Source organism: Phyllostomus discolor, chromosome 1 (assembly GCF_004126475.2).
Source record: "Phyllostomus discolor isolate MPI-MPIP mPhyDis1 chromosome 1, mPhyDis1.pri.v3, whole genome shotgun sequence".
NCBI lineage: Eukaryota > Metazoa > Chordata > Mammalia > Chiroptera > Phyllostomidae > Phyllostomus > Phyllostomus discolor.
In genome coordinates, this window is record NC_040903.2 from 61,021,127 (window position 1) to 61,044,159 (window position 23,033).

At 39.4% G+C, this 23,033-nt stretch overlaps 1 protein-coding gene across 14 annotated transcripts in view; it reads right to left on the bottom strand.

Annotated features, from left to right (window-relative positions):
* Positions 1-19,352, bottom strand: part of MLLT10 (MLLT10 histone lysine methyltransferase DOT1L cofactor) — a 254,453-nt gene extending 235,101 nt beyond the window's left edge. For 8 of the 14 annotated variants that reach the window (XM_036023450.1, XM_036023495.1, XM_036023484.1 and 5 more), the window contains exons 1-3: positions 9,391-9,507; positions 9,099-9,258; positions 6,227-6,306 (exon numbers count right to left, since the gene is read on the bottom strand). In XM_036023450.1, the coding sequence (XP_035879343.1) occupies positions 6,227-6,306; positions 9,099-9,258 (240 nt within the window). In that variant the 5' untranslated portion in view covers positions 9,391-9,507. Of the gene's footprint in view, positions 1-6,226; positions 6,307-8,276; positions 8,509-9,098; positions 9,259-9,390; positions 9,694-19,181 lie in introns of those variants that run through there. The other 6 variants (XM_036023475.1, XM_036023459.1, XM_036023436.1 and 3 more) reach the window with 5 other exon arrangements.
* Between the last annotated feature and the right edge of the window lie 3,681 nt (positions 19,353-23,033).

The following is a 23,033-nucleotide window of genomic DNA, read 5'->3' on the forward strand; positions in this document are numbered from 1 at the left end:
TTATCTTTGTTTCTCTCTCTCTCCCCACCACTCCCTGCCCACCCATCTCTTTCAAATCAATAAAAAAATTTGTTTTTTTAAAGAATAAACTGGATCAGTTACATATCAATGGAACTATAACTGGCAGAATACACGTACAGTATGATACCGCTTCTGTAAAATAATACTAGATGGTACTTATCGATATATACATGTAGTAAAAGCACTAAAAGATATCGCCCTGGATGGTGTGGCTCAGTGGTTTGAGCATGGGCTGTCAACCAAAGGGTCACTGGTTCGATTCCCAGTCAGGGCACATGCCTGGGTTATGGGCCAGATCCCCAGTGGGGGCCACATGAGAAGCAACCACAGACTTATGTTTCTCTCCCTCTCTTTCTCCCTCCTCCTCTCTCTACAAATAAATAAATAAAATCTTTTTTAAAAAGTAAATAATTTTTGGAAAAGAAAAAGAGAATAGACTGGTGGTTGCCAGAGGCAGCAGGAAGTGAATGGAGAAAATGAGTGAAGATAGTCAAAAGGTAGAAACATCCAGTTATGTAAGTCCTGGACATTTTTATGTTATTATACATGGTACACAATAGCTACAACTGGCAATACTGTGATATACATTGAAAGTTTGCTAACACAGTAGTAAATCTTAAGTTTTTATCAAAAGAAGAAAACATAACTATGTGAGGTGATAAATGTTAACTAAACTTCTTGTGGTAGTTATTTTGCAATATATACATATTTCATTATGTTGTACACCTTGAACTAATAAAATGTTATATGCCAATTATATCTCAGCAAAACTAGGAAAATATATACAAGCACCTAACAGACACTAAAAGATACTGGTGGACTCAGACTGAGGAGAGTACAAAAAGTACTTCAAATTAATCCTTTAATATGTGTATTAGTTCTAAAGTAGGAAGCGATGATTTGAAGCAAATATGAAAATGTAACATTTGGCCCTGGCTGGTATGGCCCAGTGGATTAAGTGCCAGCCTATGAACCAAAGGGTCATGGGTATGATTCCCAGTCAGGGCACATGCCTGGGTTGCAGGCCAGGTCCCCAGTGGGGGCCACGTGAGAGACAACCACACATTGATGTTTCTCTCCCTTTCTTTCTCCCTCCCTTCCCCTTTCTAAAATAAATAGATAGATAGATGGATGGATGGATGGATAGATAAACATAGATTTTTTTTTAAAGTAACAGTCACTCATTCTGGGTGGGGACTACATATATATTCTTTTTATGTTTATATATTTTTCAGAACTATTTGTGATAATTAAGTATATATTCATATAGTTTTATTGGAACCAAACGTAAATATAATATAGCTAAGTATATAATTCACATGGTCTTACAGATTTATAGTGATTAGCTTGCATTATATATCTTTATTAAGCAAAATTCTAAAAATGAAATAGTGTCCTGGACAGGTAATTCAGTTGGTTAGTGGTGTCCTGATATGCCAAGGTTGTAGGATCAATCCCCAGTCACGGCACATACAAGAATCAATCAATGAATGCATAAATAAATAAGTGAAACAAGTCAATTCTTTCTCTTTCCCTTTCTCTCTCTAGAGGCAATGAATTTTTAAAAAAATAAAATAAAATAAAATAAAATAAAATAAAATAAAATAATAAAATAAGAGACACTGAAATAGAGAACAGGCTAATAGTGACCAGAAGGGAGAGGGGAGGGAATTTCAGGGGAAAAGGGGAAGGGTTTGCAGAAACAAGTGTAAAGGACACATGGACAAAAAAAAAAGGGAGGAGTGGGAGGTGGGGAGGGCTGGGATGAAAGTAAAAGGCAGAAAACTGTACCTGAATAACAATTAAAATAAAGAAAACAAAAACAAACAAAGCAAAATAAAATAAAATAAAATAAAACGACCCTGGATCAATCCCTAAAACTTGCTTTTGTTTCCATCCAGCAGATTCTACTTAACAAAGTAAAAAAGCAGGAAGAACTGCAGTAAGAAGAGAATAGCCATAGGAAAAATTTACAGCTCATCTCCTGTTGGACAGGAATCGTTTTTCATTTAGAGCCAGAACTACAATATCTAATAAATGCAAATTCTTAATGGGCTTTTGGCCATTTTATTTTTTTGCACAATCCAAATATTTAAATATTCAAAGTAGAATATTTAAAATATAAAATATCCTCTCTGTATCTCACTGAAATTATATACATAGATAAAATTTCTAATCTCTTCAACCTATGGTAATTAAGAACAAATACACATTAACTACAAAAACAGTCACCAGTAAGTATTTTAATCTCCAACCACTGATAATGATCAGTAAATAGTGTAAGTCTAATTATAAATTTTCAGCAAAATATACACATTCATACTTGAATGAATAAAGATCCAAGTGCTTTTTTGAACAATGAATGTCTACCTCTAAGATCCTCCCTTATAAACCAACCAAACTTTCCCTCAACCCCCACTTTTTTCTTCTTTCCTTATTTTTTAAAAATTCAAACTAATCCTGTAATCCTACTCTCTTCAATGTCCTATAACAAGCATTCTGCCCAGACCAGGGAACTAAAATTGCTGTCTCAAGAACTTTTTTTAGTCCAGCATCCTTTGCAGCAACATCACTATCAATTATTCCTTCCTGAAAAACCAATCGTTTGTGTGGCTACTGTACCTGCAGGTTCTCCCTTCCTGACAGTTCAGTATCCATCCTTGGCATCCTGTTCTCTTAGTCTCCCACATGTTAGTATTCACCACAGTCCTGTCTTCACTTTCCTTTTCTCTAACAAAAAAGTATCATTCGAGCCTTGGCTGGGGGGCTCAGATAGTAAGAGCATCACCCGTACACCAAAAGGTTGCGGTTCAATTCCCAGTAAGGGCACATACCTAGCTTCCAACCACTGGTTTGGGTGCAATGTGGGAGGCAACCAATTGATGTTTCTCTCTCACATTGATGTTTTCCCCTCACATGGATGTTTCTTTTGCTCTTTCTCTCCCCACCCTTCTTCTCTCTCTAAAATCAATAAACATATCCTCAGGTGAGTATTAAAAAATTGTGTATCATTCAGTTCCCGGTGTTCCTCCTATATAGCTCTAACTTTAATTTGACTCCATTATGATAACTGTAAATTTTCAATGAAAAATCCTAGCAGCATGAAAACCCATGCACCCAAAACAGAAATGTTCTTACTCTTCAATTTTGATCTTCTTCCTCTTATTAATGTTATTTTATGCTCTATTACTATTAATGGCATCACCTTTCCAGAACAATTAACCTTGACATTTCAAAATCTCTCATTATTCCCTTTCCTTTACCCAACATCCATTTCTCTTTTCATCCTTCAAAATGCTCCCCCCTTCCTTTCTACTCCCTCCCTTTTCACTCTCACATTTTGTATACTAATAGCATCCTCAGTCTTTCAGATTTCCAACCTCCCCTTCCAAATCTACTCTGTATACTACCAAAGTACTTGTCTGAAGATAGTTTCATTGTTCTCGGTTTTCACTCTTCAAGTATCTGTCAAGGTACCACCAGCTCTAAATTCTGCCTTCTCTGAGAAGCGAGATATCCCAAAACCACAGAGACCTCCCTAACTATGTCTGAACAACTCAACCATATTGTCTAGCCATGGCCAACTGGTGATCTGTGCACCTCACCCAAGCCAAGCCAGAAGTCCGTTTTGTTTGTTTGTTTGTTTTTCCCAAAGTAACATGAGATTCAGGCTGAGTTTTAATCTCTTGATATAGTAGGTACAAAAATATTAGGAGCTGAAATATAGCCATCTTTCACCACAGGAGGCAACATATAACATGCAGTTGAGAGATTATTCACAGCCCAGACTCCAACTACATAGATATTGCTCTTAAAACTATGATGCCCCAGCCTGGCTGGTGGCTCAGTTGATTGGAACACCACCTGTACACCAAACGTAGGTGGGTTAGGTTCCTGGTAGGGGCACATACAGGAAGCAACTATCAATGTTTCTCTCTCTCCATCACACCAACCCCCTGTCTCTCTAAAATCAATCAATAAACATATCCTCAGGTGAGGATTTAAAAAAAAAAAAACTATTATGTCCTTATCCATAAAATGAGAGTAAAAGAATATCTACCTCATAGATCTGACAGGATGATTAAAGGTGATAATTAGTATAGAACATTTAGCACAGTATCTGACAGACAGCAAAGAGTCAAAAAAAGTTAACTGATTACTGTAGTAAGTAGCAAAAAAAATGTGTAAAAAGAAAACAATAAGGCAGATACAGAGAAAAGCAGAAATAAGATTAAGAATAATTCAATACCCTTTCTAAGTCATGAATACATTTCCATGTCCTGGTTCTTAGCTCCTGTATACTTCTAATAAAATGCCCTTACTTTACTTATTTTAGCTTAGAATAAGTTTTTGTTTCTTACAAAGGACCCTAACTTTTTTAACTGTAAGCTACAGAAATTTAGAGAAGGCTGTGCCTCTTCCTTAAAACATTTAATTGCCCCCACATCCCACCAAATGAAGCTGAAACAAAAAACAGTCTCCAATATACTTATTAGGATACTTACCTTATTCATCTTAATATCTTGACCATACCCTCAGAGAGGATAAAGGAATAAAAACAGGCAACAGGTAGCATTTGAGGCAAATAATGGTGGCATTCTACCACTTTCATTCACAATGTCTTTATCCTCCCTCTACTGATACCCACCTTTCCTACTTTCTACTCTTTCTCTGGCCCTGAATCTATTGTGACACCCCCTGGAAGAGTCTCATCTTAACTGTCAGTGTTAACTAATAAATTAAAGCATAACTTCCTTTCCTTGGTGAGCCATTAACCCCAAATCATAACATGCTATTGTATAAAGAGGTAAAAAATGAAGAGTAGATCTATGCTACCTCATCAAGTCCTAAAATTTTTATGATTGATTTTATCTTCCATTTGTTAATTCACAGTATGGTAACATTAGAACAATAGCTGTAATTCTGCTACAGTGCATTTTCACACACAAAAACATATCAACAGAATATTGCTCTGAATCTCACAGTTCTAGATAGGCTATTCAGCCATTTGTCCAGGCAAAAATAAAACATTCCAATTTTACTACACATGTAGAAAAGGTGAAATGTTCTTCAACTGTCAAATTCTCTAATCAACACCAAAAATAAGGAACTATAACATTGCAAATGGTAGTACTTCTATATGATTAATGAAGATTAGATCTATTTCTCCCTGATAGATGCAGAAGTTCAACTGGAAAAATGCTTTTGGCCATAAATAATAAACATACCTCCCTCATTCTTACAGGAGGTTTACAAAAGTGTTCAGAAAGAAGGTGGCCAGCAAAGTAAAACAGGAAGATCTTTATGTTGCTTTGCCAAAGCGACTGAATGTCTGAAAATGTTAAGCATTCCAAGTTACATGTGCAGATATAGTAAAAAGAATATAAATAGGTAAATTTTAGCCCTGGCTGGTGTAGCTCAGTGGATTGAGCGTGGGCTGGGAATTAAAGTGTCCCAGGTTCGATTCCCAGCCAGGGTACATTCCTGGGTTGCAGGCCATGACCCCCAGCAACTGCACATTGATGTTTCTTTCTTTCTTTCTCTCTCTCTCTCCTTCCCTTCCCTCCCTAAAAAATAAATAAAATCTTTAAAAAAAAAAAAAAGAATATAAATAGGTAAATTCTCATGTTTTTCTAATTAATTAAACAGAACCTGGCAGGATTATAACTTCTTTTGTCTTACTATGGAAGGACGTAAGTTAAAAATATGATTAGCCTCTCTGGCTGGAATAGCTCAGTGGACTGAGCGCTGGCCTACAAACTGAAAGGTCACTGATTTGATTCCCAGTCAGGGCACATCCCTCGGTTGAGGGCCAGGTACCCAGCTCGGGGCATGTGAGAGGCAACTGATTGATGTACCTCCTGCACATCCATATTTCTCTGCCTTTCTTTCTCCCTCTTTCCCCTCCTCTCTAAAAATAAATAAATGAAATCTTTAAAACATACATATGATTAGCCAATTTAACCTTCAAACCAGCAGGTAAGGCTAATAAGCCCAAATACAACTTTATATTTTATTTGTTCAAAGTATCAATCAAGAGACACCTATGTAGTTCAATTTTTCAGAAATTATAAAAGTTTTAAAACTTCAAGTCAGTGTTTGGTCCAAATTCAGTATCTGAACAAAAGACTGACAACCCTTCAAACTGAAACATGAGTTTGTTATTCTGTGAAGTATATTAATGTTTTTGATAAATAGTCCTTACCACTCTGGCTGCTCTCTCCTGAGATTCACATTTCCTGCAAAACCACGGTCCAGTGGGTACTTGAACAATGCCATAGCAAGCTGTTGGGAAATAAAATATTTTAAAGTATGTTATGATTAAAGAATTACAGAAAATCAAATACCCTTTCAAAGCCCTATTAATTACTTCAAACTATTCATGTAAACCACTTGCTTTGCAGAGAATTAAAACATTCTATATTTACAATCATCACATATCACCTAGCTGAAATTGGGGTAATAAAAATGTTAAAATGTCAACCTTGTTACTTCATTTAAATATAAACATTACAATTTTAATTATTTTTTATGATGGAATATTAAGTAAAATTTAACACATAATTCGATTTTCACATAGACTAACTCAGAAATTCATTAATTCATTCCTATATCCTATAGTTTAAATACCAAGCATTTTAGATAAATCTAATGAAAATATTTCCAAATCACCTTTCAAAATGAACAACAGATATTGCAGAAAAGAAAATGAAATGTAAAAGTGAAATTCTTCCAGAATAGGCAAATCTATACAGACATAAATAGATAAGTTGTTGCCTGGGGAACTGAATAGAAATGGGGTGTACAAGGTTTCTTGTTAGGGTGGTGAAAATGCTATAAAATTGATTGTGGTAATGGACGCAAAATTCTGTGAATATACTAAAAACCCATGAATTGTACACTTTAAAATGGTGAACTGTATGTATGGTATGTGAATCATATCCCAATAAAGCTGTTATTTTTAAAAAGTGCCTATTTCTTAATACATGTGAATATTCCAATATGAATATATATCACATATTTAAGTCCGGTTGTTTTTTAAAGATTGTTTTTATATTAATATTTCATTAACTCAAAATTGAAGTTTTCCCAAAACCCTAAAAACACTAATAGGCACTTAACATTCTTTTTTTTTTTACTTTATTTTAATCATTGTTCAAATACAGTTTTCTCCCTTTTACTCCCAATCCAGCCCCCCCAACCCTCCCCACTTCCTTCCCATTACCACCCTCCCCCTAGTTCTTATCCATGTGTCCTTTAAGTTTGTTCCCGTGAACCCTTCCCAATGTCCCCTGAAATTCCCTCTATTCTCCCCTGTGGGCACTTAACATTCTTGGATGAGCACGTTCAAAGGTAATTTGAAAATATCTTAAATATTGGAAGGACTTAAAAGAATATAAATTCAGCACAAATTTTTAAATCTCTAAAAGCTAAACTTCTAATCCCTTTTAAAAATTGTAAATGTGTGAGAGTAAAAAAGATTCTATCAGCCAAGGAATGCTGCACGAGTGTCCAAAAACATATTTCAATTCAGAAACACTTGTAGAGAAAAAAATTTTAACTTAATAAAGTATTTAAGCCCTGACTAGTGTAGCTCAGTGGACTGAACCTGGGCCTGTGAACCAAGAGGTCACAGGCTGGATTCCCAGTCAGGGCACATGTCTGGGTTATGGGCCAGATCCCCAGTGGAGGACACGAGAGGCAACTACACATTGACGTTTCTCTCTTTACTTCTTTTTTCCTCCCTTCTCTTCTCTCTAAAAATGGATAAAATCTTTTAAAAAAAAAGTTTAAGACTTAAATGAACATTTTCTTTATTTAGAGATTACTTATCAAAATGATAATTTATCATCCAATTCATAAGAAATACCTCCACAAATGCCAATGAATACTGGAATGAAAATGCTACACATAGAAGTTAGTCCTAAAATCTTAAAATGTGTTTCTACTCCTTATAAAAAGAAGTTGTGCAACTTTGTTCTTTAAAATGACCTCTTAAGTCTACCTTCCCAGTTCTGAGATTCTATTCTGAAGAACACACTTTAGCCCCATTCGTTCATCACTTAATGGCAGATTCAGAAATGGTAATGGGGCGGGTTGGAGAATAACAGGGAGAGTACAAGAGCCACTAAAAATTATTTAGGTTGTTTCAGCCTCAATTCCTTACCACATGAAACGGGAAAGGTCAAAAATGCCAATCTCCAGAAAACTATCATATTAGTGTCCTCGGCTTTTTGTCTACCAAAAGAACTCACCGAGTGGAAACACCCAGAAATAAACTAGGACGATCCCCAAGTCGGTGGTGGCACCACCACCTCTTCTTCTCTTCAGTCACTTAAGTGAGAAAGTGGACTGCTGAGGCCACTGAACAGCCTCCTCCAGCAACCCAGGCCAGTTCCGCCCAGCCACTCCTGCGGCAGCACACCTGCGACGGCCACCTTCCGCCGTCTTCTCCGCAGGAAGCTCCCAGTCCGAAGAGTCTGCGCCAGAAAGGTTGGGGTACAGCAGCAGGAGCCTCCTTCCCCCATCTAAAGCAGCAAAGCAACCCCTTGTCCCCCTCCCCCACGCCCCAAAACAGCGAGTGGCGTTCTGAGGCTGATTCCATGCCACAGGAAGTCCCCAGACACACTGCGGCAGACAGGAGCGGGCATGAAGGGGGAGGGGTCTCCACGTGCCCAAACCCACAGCCACAGCCACGGGAACATGACCGAGAGGAGCACACCTGGCCTCACGCACCCTCTCCCCCCACATCCCCACACCCCCTCTCCTCCAGCCACGGCCTCTGAAAGTCTCCAGACCACGGCTCCCGGCGCAGGCGGCAGCCAAATGACACTTGAGAGAGTGAACGCCGAATCACATGACAGTCCAGGCCACACGCACTTTCTCCCACTTGCACAGCCCGCACAGCCCACACACCCCAGGCTCCCCGCCACGGACCCTTGGAGTCAATCCCAGGCCGCAGAACAGGGCGGGGCGGGGGGGGGATGGGCGGGAACTGGCAGTTGCTGCCTAGGTGGGGGAAGCGGTGACGGTTGGGAGCAGGCCGGGTTCGGCCGGGCGGGCGGTTGGGTGTTTACCTTGATGCACCGCGACGCTGCAGCCGTGCCCGTCGCAATAAACCAGCGGGTTCTCGGCCCAGCCTCTCTCGTCTGAGCAAACGCAACAGCCTCCAATCATCTCCTTCATACTATGGGAGACCTCGTCCTCCAGTGACACGGGCCGGTCGCTAGAGACCATCTAAGAGGGAGTTAGGGGACCATTAAAAAACACATGCAAGCCAGTTAGTGCTTCCCCCCGTACAGCCAACCACCCGCGCCCCGCTCCCTCCCGGCACCCTCGGCCCAGCCCGCCGCTTGGCCGCTCGCTCACTCGGGCTTTGCCGCTCAGTCACTCACGTTCCGCACAGGAGTCAGGAGCCATGTCCTTGCTGACTCCCCCCACCTCCCCTCCACCGCCTCCTCCGCCTCCTCCGCCTCCTCCGCCTCCTCCTCCTTGTCGTCTTCCCTCCCCACCTCCACCCGGTGGCTAACGCTGGAGCCCGGAGAGGGCACACATAATCAAGCAGGCCTCCGCACAGGCGCACTGGGGGGTTCCCGCTGGGCCAGGGGCGGCAAGGGAGGGGAAGGGGGGCTGCGCTTCCTCCTCCGAGCGTCACTCGGCGTGCGCGCCCGCCCTGCGGCCAGCGTGATGGAGAAGCCAGAGAGGCGAGGCCTGCGTGCGCGCCGCCGCACTGGCCGGCACGCCTACCTCCCGGCGCTGGCTCCCCAGCGCCGCCCTCGGCACTCGAGGTGTGCTAGAGGTTGGGGCGATTGGACTCGCGACGCGCTGTGGCAGAAAGGAGCCAACTGGAGGGCGCGGGGGCGCGCACGCGGGGGCGGGGACGTTGGGCAGCATGCTGCGGCACTGGTCGCGCGGGGGCTGCGTGTGCGCGCCACGGAAAACCCCGAATCCTGAAGGCGGTGTCTTGTCAGAGTAGCTGGAGGGGGGTTCCCTGGAACTTGTCCCTTTGCTGGGAAGCTACCTGCCGGCCTTTTCCTCCAGAACTGGCGCTTGGCTAACAAGGCTTGGGCGAGTACGTCAGCTACGATGAAGGATGCTATGCAGCCTGGCTTCCTGTAGTTGGCCCTGCTGACTTCACTCTACTGCCGCAGCCTCTCCGCCCATTAAATTTCCATCCTGGACCCGACCCAAAGTTCAGCCAGTGGAAATGCCACCAACTCTGCCGCCCATTTACACACCCCATTGGCCCCAGTGACAAATGGAAGTGCATCACAGACTGAAGATCAAAAGTCTGTTTAGGGTTATATTCAAGGAACACCAAGGCTACCCTTAGCTTGCTGTGTAAGAAAGGAATAAAATGGTTGTTGATCTATATCAATATAATATGATGATCTGGAAAATGCACTTATATGAACTAAGGGGTGAAGGAATCCCAATTCTCTCACTCACCAAGTGATTAATTAACACCATGAAACGGGAGTCCAATTTTGATTGAGAATTTCTCTGATCTGGCTCTGTGCTCCAAATTTATTGAAAATTTAAGATCACTAATTTTATTTTAACATCATTTAAGTGGCAGAAAAGTTGGGGCTCACTCCTCACAAACAAAATGGATTAGGCTTGTCTAAATAGATTAATTAGCTGGATGCTGAGCACTTTCGAGCTGTAAAATCTTCCACAGTTGCCCTATCCCCTATGTATTCTTGTAAGCCCAATATTGATTTTTAGGCAAAAGTGTCTATTGTGAAAGTTTGGCATGAAATAAGAATATAGATACTTTGTTTAAATGGCAAGCATAATTACAAGGCAAATTCATGGCTTTGGTTAATACCTTGCAGGTACAAAATGGTTGTTTATCACACATTAGCAATATAAAGATCTGGAAAATGCAGTTGTACAATGCTGAAGGATACAGGAAACCAAGTTCTGGACAACCAGCAAAAGATAGTGGTTTAAGCTTTAACAGCATTCCAAATGGTCTCATAAAGAAAAAAAACGGTAGCGTGATGTCAAATTAATTGCTAGAAATCCATTTAAGAATAATAGATATAATACCATGTAAGCATATATCAGCAAATTTATTCAAACATCCTAAAACTAAGTGAGGAACCTACAATAATGAAAATCTACTAAAAGTGTAGGATAGAGAAAATATATACACTAAAGAGACATGAAGAAATGAGAAGTCAATTTTAGCTCTAATAGTACAGTTAGAAAATGTGACTACGAGATTACACACTTACACAAATTCTTTTGGGGAATATGGCAACAGCTAATAAATTTCTGAACACATAATAATTATGTTCTTAAAATGTCATTGATATTTATAAAACTTAAACCACCTAACAAAACTGTATTGTTTTGTGTATCTTAACTAAATTTTATCTTTACCCTTTTACAAGAGATGCCAGTTTTACTGCTCAGGTTCAGGCTCCTAATGAAGACTAACTCTGAGTTAAAATCAATGTGAAACTTCCCTTCCCAAACACTGCAGTCAAATCTTAATGAAATAAATTATTTTTTAAATATTTTATTTTATTTTTAACACATTAAAGCTTAGTTTTTGTGATGAAATTAATTTATATGTAGTGTTACTTTACATATGAAATGGGTACTTTACCCTATTCTGTAACACTTAGTAAAAGAAATGTAGGTAAATACTTGCTATTTCCAAATCAAAATAAAATCATCATTTGTAGAAGACTTTGAAATTTAGAAAAAAAGAGAAAATATACTATTTCATAAGAACAGGACTATATATAAATAATAGCATCTAATGGAGAAATTTTATCAAAGATGTACATATAAATGTTGCCAAAATAAGCCAAATTACTTAAAACTAATATTTAACTTATTAAATGTTGTTATGAAAATTATAAGAAAAATTATAATAGGTATAAGTGGGTTATTCTAATATTAACTCATGTACCAGCTATACAACTTCTTCTTATGTTATATATCAGAAGTGTAATATTTAAGATATTTCTATAAAATATTAAGTGAAAATAAAGAATAAGAATTATAAAATAGTTCAGATATATGATTAGTTATTTACTCATTCAGTAAACATTTATTGAACATTGACTGTGAGCCAGGGATTCTTTTGGATACAGGAAATAGGGCAGTGAGCAAATTATATTTATCCTTTGTGTGATATATATACAAATACATATACAGGGTCTGGCAGAAGTAAGGCCTGCTTGAGTATAGTTGATAGGGTAATAATATGGGTGTAATAATTTATAGTTTTAATTTGAACATTTCACCTAAAATGTCGTATGGTGTGCTTGAGTGTGATATTGTTATGTTACAGAGTTACATGCTTATGATTTTGTATAAAAGATTTTATAATGAAAAGGGGGGTTATTTGTGCTGGACCCTGTATATGACAACTGGCCAGGTATACTAATTCTCATACCTCAGAATGGATTTAAAACTTTACAATTAAATTGCCACAATTGTTGTTCAAGTAGGTTTTTAAAAATACATGGTAATGTAAAAAAATAGTCCAAGTGACTTATAGAATAACTTAATAAAAAAGGATAATTTCAGTCTCAAAATAATGTTATCCTTTAAATTTGATTCTACATTCTCAAAATACATTTTGAAAAAGTATATCTAGTACCTGTACAATAAAACAAAAGCTTGTCATTTCCAGTATTCTTCACATAACAGCAGCTAACTCGTTACTGGCTCATCTACTTCTCTATCTGAGGGAAACCACAAAAAAAACTCAAATACAGTATTTTATGAGGTAACCTCTAACCATACTATAATGGGAAACTGTATTTTTTTCTCTCTCTGAGTATATATCTTCTTATAATGTCCTTAATTTCAGAAACTAGGCACCAAATTTCTGGATTTGCTTTTCCATAATTATTTACATAGATACTATGAAAGATATATTTAAACCCAAATTTAGCTCATAGGTTAGCATTGCTTATATTTGTTTTTTAAATTAAGTTTTACTTGCCTTCTTTTATATTTAGTGTAGATATACATTGAGGTACAATTCTATGTGAGGTATAGAAAATTGAGGTATATTTTTATAATGTTAAGACTAGATGCACTTTTCTTAACTCAGGTTCTTGACTTCCACAAAGTATTTAAACTTCCATATTGGCTCTGACACTAAGGTTTTTTTTTTTTAATAAAAAAGCAATTATTACAATTCATTCATCTATTATTACAATTCAACCTGATCAGAAACTATAATCTTATCTTTAGATAAATTAGATAAATAACGCAAAAAGGCAATTTTTTTGTGATCTGTACAAACTTTCAGGTATATCCTCCTTTACATAAAGGAATCTCGGAATAAAATTTTGTTTTGCTTATTGGGTACCCAATGTTTCTCACCATTCATGTGAAAAGTCGCCATATATTTATGCTAGTATGATTAAAATGTTGAGGTATTTCTGCAACTACTTTTGTTATTTGTCTCACAATAAGTGAGTCCCGTGTCTTTATAGATACAAACCCACACATGACACCTATATTACGGAGTACTAATAGAAATTTCATTAAAAGGTATTCATTTCCATTGTTTTAAATTGATATTTTGTTAATGGCTTCAGGGAAATAACACTTAATGAAGTGTGTTAATCTTACTAGGTGATATTTTTACTCACCATACCACCTAGCAAGTGTCTTAAGTACAGTAGGCCATAATAAATATTAATTGATGTACAATATTGGTGTTTAAAGGCTTACTGCAGACTGAGCTTTATTCTTCAGAGTAAAGCAAGACTTTATAAGTACAACTAAAATTTCTAAGTTATGATTAAAGAAATTTTCTTTAAATATTTTCAATCATTGAAATAAATATAGGTGAAGAGTTTTTATTTACCAGGTAGTTTAGAATTCTCTGTATTTAAAGAGCTGTCAAATGTTAACCACCTTTTCATGTAAATGTCATCATTTTTTTTTTAAAAATCAAACTCTAACTTAGAATGAATCATGAATAATTTTATTGTTAGATATCCTTAATTGTTGAAAAGTTTAGTTAGGTAATTCTGAAATTTGAATGGTGTGTAATCTAAATTTTAACTCTTCTTAAGAATCAAAGAGTAACATTTACTTTAAATGGTTTAGGTTGGTTTGGTTACTCTTGTGTTTGGCTTCAGAGCTATTCCTTTGCTATAAAATTGATATGTTTTAGCTTTGTTGATATTTTTGGGTAAAACACCAGTAGAAAAGTAATATCCGAAGGATGACTTTAGATAATCTAGGCATTATATAAACTTCAATAACATTTCAGAGTTGGACTAATGAAGAGTTTTTTCCATGGTGCAACAATACTTAAAAGTGCTATACTTTGATTTTTCAGAGTATTTTCAATATAACAGTAGAAGTGTAAGGTCCATGTTCCTTTTTTTTAGTGACACTGAAAATTTGCATTTCTGTTATGATAAAAGTGACATATGTAGGTGTCTGTTTATAGGAGACAATAAGATTCTAAGTGAAAAGATTCTGAACATGGAAAAGAGGAAAATCAGGTTTTGAAATGAAGGAGAACCTTGAAGGAAATGAAACATATCTTGGAGGAAGAAGAAGAAGAAAAAGGAGGAAAAAAAGGAGGAGAAATCAAGCTGAATTGCTAAATACTATTTGGATCCCCCCAAAAAGATCACTTTTTAAGATTTAAATGTTTTCCCCTCTGAAAGGGGCCACTGCTTACCAAATCCAGAAACAAGCCCAAGAATATGTTAATTAACTGCATTGTGTCCTAGAAAAAAGAGGTTGACAAATTCATTTTTATTACTTCAATTAATAAACAGTTTGCCTAGTACATCTTAGATTTTTAAAAACTATGTGTATATTTACCTCTTGAAATTGTACAGTAACAGTGTCAAGGACCTATGTGGACCCACGGGTAAACCTTGTGAAGCTTAACATTCCTGGTGAATTAAACACACAAGCTCCCACCCCCCCATCACTTTTTCTCGGTCTTACTTTACCATAGCGTCTAAGAGCTAGAATGTATGTAATTTTTATATGGTGGCACTTTACCCCAATTAAGAAAACAATGATCATTGGTGCAAGCAGAAGTGAAAAACATAATGAAATAAAATTAAAGAAAGGCTATTTTAAACACTGACCAGGAATACTACATCTGTCCTTCTCCGTCCCCACCCCCATTCCTGTCCTTTTTCCCACCCATTTGTTGTTTTTCTCACAAGAGTATCGTGACTTGTAACATTTTCTTAACTTACAACAAAACCAAAAATATGCCTGAAACATAAAAGGTGGTAAAAGATGCATCTTCGACAATCAATTATAAAGCAAATGAATGTATAAAGCTATTCTAAATATTCAAAGACTTAAAAATAAAAAATGTAAATTGAATCCAAGTAGTTAGAGAGGGAGACTATGGGAGGATGGATGCATGTGTAATAAATGAACAGATTGAGAATACTTAATTTTCCACACCAATTTTTTTCTCTTCAATTTTTCTATAGTTTGACCTTGTATGAGAATTTCTCCCTCTATCTCGAAATAACTGAATGATTTCCATGAGGAAATGGAAGTTTAGGAAGATTCCCAAAATGAAAGTGTTAAAATGCAAACCACTTCTATAGCATATCAAATGAAAAATCACAATCACCACTACCTTTAACTAACTCTTAAGGGTTCTCTGCAAACAGACACTCTTTATGAACGTCATCTGTTAACTTCTTTCTTGTAATTCAAAACTCTTGTCAAATGATGTTTTCATGATGACGTGTAAATATAATATTTCATTAGAGATCAATTCTAATTGGTTTTTTAAAATCAACCTTGGGAAACAGTGCTGCATACACAGACTAGCAGTGGGTATTTTAGATGGAATTTCTGCACAGTCTATTATAAATCTGAGTGTAAAGTACTCCCTTGCCCTAGTAAGGTTTGGATCAAAGCATTAAAATTATCTCTTCATTCGTTTTCATGCACGATGACTTCGGTCTTGTCTTCAAGACCCGCGAGCACTTGTTGGAAATCTTCATATTTTAAAACTGCGACGTTTGCCAGAAATATTTTTCCATATACTTCACAAAGGAACGGAGATAGTTTCGTACGTGGGTTGCAATTATTTGTTTCCAAAACCGGGTTTTTAAGCAAATGACACATTTTTCCCTTTTCAATTTCATTTTTATTTTGAAAATGCATTTCACGTTAAGAAATCAAGCCTGTTTTTGTTTGGGGTAGCTCGGCCCTTTTAAAATTAGGCTTCTTGCACACAACAAAGAGCTGAATAATAACAAACAGAGACGTGCTTTTCCGAACTCCTTTGAACCCCGAATCCATACATTTAAAGGTATTTAAAATAAGATCGAATCGGCTCTAACTCTTCGGAGCCAGAAAAAAAGCGTACATTTGTCTCTATCTAGTTAGCACTTTATAAGCACGTGTAGGCTGCTTTCCCTCTTCTTTAAAGTGTGAGTTGCAGGCTGCCCAGCTTCCGCCAATTTAGCCGCACGTTGGAAAGCCTCCTCCATAAGTACTGTGGAGTTGGGAACCTCTCGCTGACCGTGTCTGAGGATTAAACTTGCCGTACCGACCCAGCCCAGCCCAGCGTCGGAGTTCGGGGAAGCTAGGGTAGGGGTCCAGTTGGGCTGCAGGACCCCTCCCTCGGGAAGGGCGCACTAGGCGAACTGTGGCGCGAGAGCTTAACAATGGGGCTTCCAGTAGAGGTGTGCCCGGCTCCCGCTTCCTCCGCCTCGCCGGCTGTGCGCCCGGCCCCCGCCCACCGCCGCCCTCCCCGCCCGCGTTACCACGCTCGCCCGGCTTGCTGCATCCTGCGCCGCCCCCCCCCCCCCCCCTCAGTCGCCGGGGCCTGAGGCCCGGGAAGTCGCCTCCTTCCCCTCCCGGGCCGGCCCTCCTTCCTGGTACTCCAACACTGAGGCACTGCCTTTCACTATGCCAGTTTCCGCTGCGGCCGTCTTCCCGCTAGTTCGTTCATATATTTTTCAAATTTCCTCTTTATTTTCGGAAGTTAGTTGAGATGTCTTACTTCCACCTTAATATTAACTTGAGATTTCCCGCTGGAAAATGTTCCTCTGGAAACCCCAAATCTAGAAGTAAATATAGCAACTCCAATAAAATCTTTAAGTATATCTTTTTTTATTTTAATGCTGATGTCTTCTAAACTGCCAAAATAACACTTCCCTCTCTTTTTATTTAAACACTGTCATTTTAAACTCGCCATCAAATGAATTTGGACGAGAGGCAGAGAATGTGTCCTGCAGCACGCAGCAAAGCAGAGGTTTCATCTTACGCCTCCTGAGAGGGGGAAAAGTGGAGGGCAGACCAGGGAGCTTCTAGGGAAGAAAAGCAACACAATTCGCTGGGGACGCAGCCGCGCCAGGCGGGGGGAGGCGCAATGAGGGCATCAAGGCCCTCGGGCTCCGACAGGAGAAGCGGGTGTAGTGGGGAGAGTATTTAAATAGCGGGGCCCTGAGGGCGGTGGGCCGGCGCAAGACCTTATGAGCAAGGATCGGGCTTCGGAGATTACTTTGCCTTCTATACCCCAAGGAAAAAAACAAAGTTGGAGGAAGGCTGAGAGAACAACCATCCATGTTTCCTCCCCTGGTTTCCGCTTTAAGACAGGGACTGCGACGGGCCGGGAGAGGGCGCGGGACCAGGCGGAGCAATAGCAGTCAACAGGTCCAGGCCCCGGCCGGGCCCTACGGCCCGGCCGCCTGCCCCCCTCCCTTCGTCCCCTCTGCCTTCCCTTCCTCTCCGTCTCCTCCCCCGCAGGCCCGACACAGTTCTGCACTCCTTGCCGCACAGGTCTCTCTGCGGCCGCCAGGGCTAGGGCTCTCGGAGTGGGGGTGGGGCGGGGGTTCCCCGCCGGAGAATCCTCCCCGGGGGCTGGCGGCAGGGGGGAGGGGATGGAAATCGGGGGCTGAAGGATTAACAGGGACTCGAGCTCGGCACGAGCGCGGCCCGCGCGAGGGATCCTGGGTAAAAAGTGGCCGCGCGGCACCGGGAGAGCAAAGAGAGGAGCCGGGTTCAGAGGTCAGGGTCCTGAAGCCCAGCTTGCAGAGCCCCCCCACGTTAACGCAGCGAGCCCGAGAAACCTTTTTGTTTTCGACCGCGGCAGCATGCTTCCCTATTGATCAAGCTGCTTTTCCTGGGCCGGTGGAGAGCATCGCTCCATCCCGGATCTCCTAACCCCACCCCCCTGCCACAACCAACGCAGAACCCAACTCTACCCTTCCTCTCAACTCACTTCCCAGCCCCCCGTACTGGCTTGCAATAACGCAGTAAATTTGCTTTAACAACAAGTGGGGGTGGTTGCATTTACTCCTCCCTCCTCTCTCCTCCCCCTCCTCTCGCTGTGGCTCTTGACACTACTACAAACCAGGACTATAAACATAAACATGTGTCCACTGTAACTGGGCAGGTAATATACGAATTTAGGGGAGGAGGGGGGGCTTGGTCGTCGCTTGGGGGGCATTAAAAATGTGTTTCACGTGCTGTCCGTCTTTGGGGGCTCCCCTCACCCACTGATAATGCCGACGGCACTCGGTCACTTACACATTCAGTCACACAGACCCACAAAGGAAGATTTGCCGATAACCACGATATCCCAAAAGCAAATACATTTAAACACGAATCTTTCTCCTTGCCCAGTCACTGCTGCCTTTTTTTCTCTCAGCAAAAAGTAACGTAAGACTTGAGTCCCTTTTCCTTTTTAAAAATTCTTCTCCAGATAGGAACAGACAACATTTTTTCGACCTATGTAGTACACCGATCTCTTCCCATAGACAGTACCTACACATTTTGTGCGCAGAAATCCTTTCAGACTACAAGAAAGGTGATTTCAATGCCTAAGTTCGAAATCTGGAATGTAAAGGTTGTTTCTTGGGCTTTGCCTTCATGCAACTAGCAACTTCTGCTGTAAGTTGCTGCCCCTGGCGCTTTGAAGAGTCCCCGCAGCAAGTCTTTATTATTATTATTTAGTCTGTATTTACACTGCCGCTCAATTTTTTTTTTCTCATTCTCATTTCAACAAGCCTAGCAACAACTATTTAAGGTAGAGTAAAGCTAATCCCCTTGCAAGCTTTTTGGCTTGAAACGAAGGGAGAGACAGAAAATGTTCAGATGGAGAAGTGGTTCCCTTTGTTCTTTCATTGTTTCTCTAGGAACTGGTGAATACAAGGGCAAACACTTACCTTCTCTTCTTTTTGCTCCGAAAACCAGACGTTCCCATCAGCCTTAAAATACACAATCCACCTTGAAAGTTAACTACGGATGTCGGGAGAGTTTGTACTCCATGCTTTTTCGCTCTCTGCCCTCTTTTAGCGTAGGATTAAGTTGCAGAGCACGTTGCTGCAAGCTGTAGCCCCCCGCCTTAGTGAATCGGTCACGTTTAGGACCCTCTAAGTCCATCCTAATTCTGCCTGTAGAATTGAGGGTATTGGAGCTCTAAACTTTCAAAAGGAAAGGGGCCTGCGACTACCCAGCACACTTACAAATACCGTGACATTTTTTATCACTGTATTTTTGTACCACAATCACCAAAAAGAATTACCAAGAAATATTAGATATTTCTTTGAGGAAACTTTTCAAGTTTATTTTTAGCAATGCACTATTTAGATGTAGTGAAAAGGCAGGTTTGTATGGGCTTTTAACAGACGAGTGCATTTTCCATGTTTGTTATGCCATGTGTTTTTTAAAACAGGCAAAACACTATTAGAACTAAAAAGAAAATAGATGTTTGAATTAAAAGTTGAGGAGTTAAAGAGAGGGACTTATGACTTGTAGAAATTGGTCTCAATATCGAAAACTAAGCTTTTCAAAGTTAAAAATACTTAATTTTCACCTTATGATTTCTATATTAAAAAAGCAACTTTTGTGGTCCATCAGTGTGTAGTGCCTGGCCTGGTGGGCATTTTTGCCCACACTTTGTCTAAATCCGATTATGATGTGATTTGTTGAAGTCATGAATATGAAATGATCCTTGGTATCCATAAATGTGAACTTGGGGTTTTTTGATCTCCCGCTTTTTTGTGTTCGCCCAGTAGCTGCTACAGTGGAAGATTGTGATTGGCTCCAGTGCTCCTAGAAGGATTTGGGCTGAAGCCAGGGGAACAGAACCAGAGGATTCCCTTTACAGAGGCCATCAGGCCCCACATGTCTTATCTTTCCCTTCTCCCCTCAAGAGTGCTCAGAATTTCAGTATGACTTCAGCAGCCCATAGGTAGGCCTCAACACTTAGTGTCAGCACTTCAGTCTCTACACATTTGGCCCTTGTGGAAAATAAACAAAAAACGGTGCAACACAAATAAATTGTGGTTCTTGATATTTGTGTATTGTTTAATACATCAACTTTGAACTCTACTTTCTCAGATTTTTTTTTCTATATTCTGAATCAATTGTTAGAGACCCTGGTGTCTCATAGGAAAATATTGCAACAAAACAAGATAATTGGGGGGAAAGGCGGTTGCAGTAGGAAAAGTGGCTTTTCTTTGATCGCATTTAATTGGAATTAAAAGATTCTTGAGCTGTAAACATTCTTTATTTATTCAGCACACATAAGTAGGCATTGTTTCATCACCATCATAATTATGGTGTCCTTTAAACTGGCTGATAGCAGGAAAGATAAGGGAATGTGCCTGTAGATTCAGATCAGGTCTCCCTCCTTTCTTTCTTCCCCTTCCTCCCTCCCTCCTGTCTGTCTCCAGTACTCCCACCCCCATTCCTTCCTTGATCACTAGGATCCCCCATAGCCCTTGAGATGATGAGAGCAGAAAGATTTTGGCCTATTTCTTACATCATGAAAGTGATTTGTACCATACTCTAATTTGACGAAATCTATAACCTTCTTGTGTCCCATGTTTATAGTTGCTTTTTTTAGCTTGCAATATCTGTTATCTGAAGAGTTGCCAATAGCTCACCTGTATAAAATCTTGTCCACTAGGGTTTGTTGCTTTACCTTTGTCTAATTCAAAAAAGCATACTCTTAGGGCTTTCTCAGAACAAAGCCTCACAAAAGAAAAAAAAAAGCCCTTTACCTCCAAGGATTTGCAAATTTATAAAGGCTGCACAGAATTCAAGATGGGTCAGGGGGCAATAAAAGGGTAGAAGGTCACTGCATTTGGATTATGGGTCAGTAGATAACATGGCATATATTCTGTGTCCCAAACTTCTGTTAAAAAGAGGATTTTTAAATGCCTAAGAACAGAAAGATGGGCCCTTTTGGAGATTTGCCCTGATTTGTTTGGATGAGACAAAAAGAAAAATTAAGGAAAATATACTAAGTTATAATTTAAGTTGTTCTTTAATTTAGCCATTTCCTCTTACTCCATTCTCATGTTCCCCTCCCAAACAGCAGAGAACACACAAGATTAGATAAATTTAGGTAAGAAGTATTGTCCACCACACCAGCTTTTATTGTCCTATATCAATTCAGCCATATGAGGTTTTAAATCATTATTATTTTAGTCTTTGTTATGTTGTAAGCATTATAGTTACTTTTGGCTAACAGTACAAGGGGCTTCTTTTATTCTTCTAACTAGTATACTTACATTGTTGAGGCCTTTGTGATGTTACTTGGTCTTTTCTCTCTGAAATCACATTGAACAAAATATGCCCAGCAATCACTAAAACAAATGTATATGGTGAAGAGTTAGGCAGTTAGGATGATGGGGGGGGGGGGGTGGTGATCCTCATGTAAATTACGTATGTATGGATGAAAGCTTGGGAAAAAGGGATTATTTTAGTGCTCTTCAGTATTTTAATTATATGAGAGTTGTAGTGTAGAAATGCAAAAGTACTCCTAGGTTTTCCTTCAGGTTTTCAAAAGAACTTTCCCCATTAGTAAACTACTTCTGCAAATTGCTACTGCATTTCCCAGCTAACCATTTAAGACTGTAAATGCCGTGTCCATTACTTTGCCCCAGAAGAAAAAGGTCAGACTGAATTGCAATGGTACTTAAACATAAAATACAGTAAAAATAAATCAAAATAGATCATGTGAAGGTAAATTTGGCATATTCATACATGATAAGTAAAGACAAATATGTTCATATCTTCATAGCTTATCACTTTAAAAACTGAAAGTGCTGATTTTTTTTACAATAAATACAAAAGTGAACATTGAGAATGTATTTCTAGCTGTATTTGCCACAGAGGATTCTCCTTTAGCAAGCAGCTTTGTTTTCAAAGCTAAAACACTTTTTATGATAGTGTATAGATTATGCATTCCTCACTAAGTAAATAATCACATTTAACTAACAAACTCAAAGCCTTTCATATATATTCAATAAGTAATTCCCTGGCCCCTCAGAGATGGCTATATACATAAATGTTAATTTGGGCCTATCCACCAACATATGTACATGGGTTTGAGAAACATGGAAGTTGATATATCTTTTCTTAAAAAAGAATTTGAATACAGTCCATCATCTGAATTGGGTTCATCTTTGATTGTAGAGGTGGCTGACATGGTCAACAAATTTATCAAAGAAATCCCCTGGCTTTTGAAGAATTGTACATCTGGATCTGCACATCCAGGCAAAGTAAGTAAATTATTGCATAACTTTAAGCATAATTGATAACAGACACCTTTAATTTTTCATCCCCATTCTTTGGCCAGCTTTCACATTAATAATCTAAGCCATAAATGTTGGTAGCTATTGATCGAACTCCCCTGTGTGCATGCAAATCCATCTTAAAGTCCCCTGCCTTTCATGTGTGAGCGCTCAGGGGCCTCTCCTAGATCTTTTTATCGGGATCGACCCCTAATGTGCCTGCAGAAGACCCCGGATATGCAACGTGTGCTGATGGCCACAAGAAAGCTGTCTGTCACATTCTCTGTGTGTGTATGCGTGTGAATGCGCGTGCTCACACCTTCACACACACACACAACGATGGGGGAAGTTAAAGGAACAAAAGAATGTATTAGACAAGAAGAAAGCTGTGTAATAGGAGTATTAAAAATGTATAAGTGTGAAGATGCCTGGATCCACACACAAAGATATTCTCATAAATTGTATACATAGACAAATCCCCAAATCTCCCAG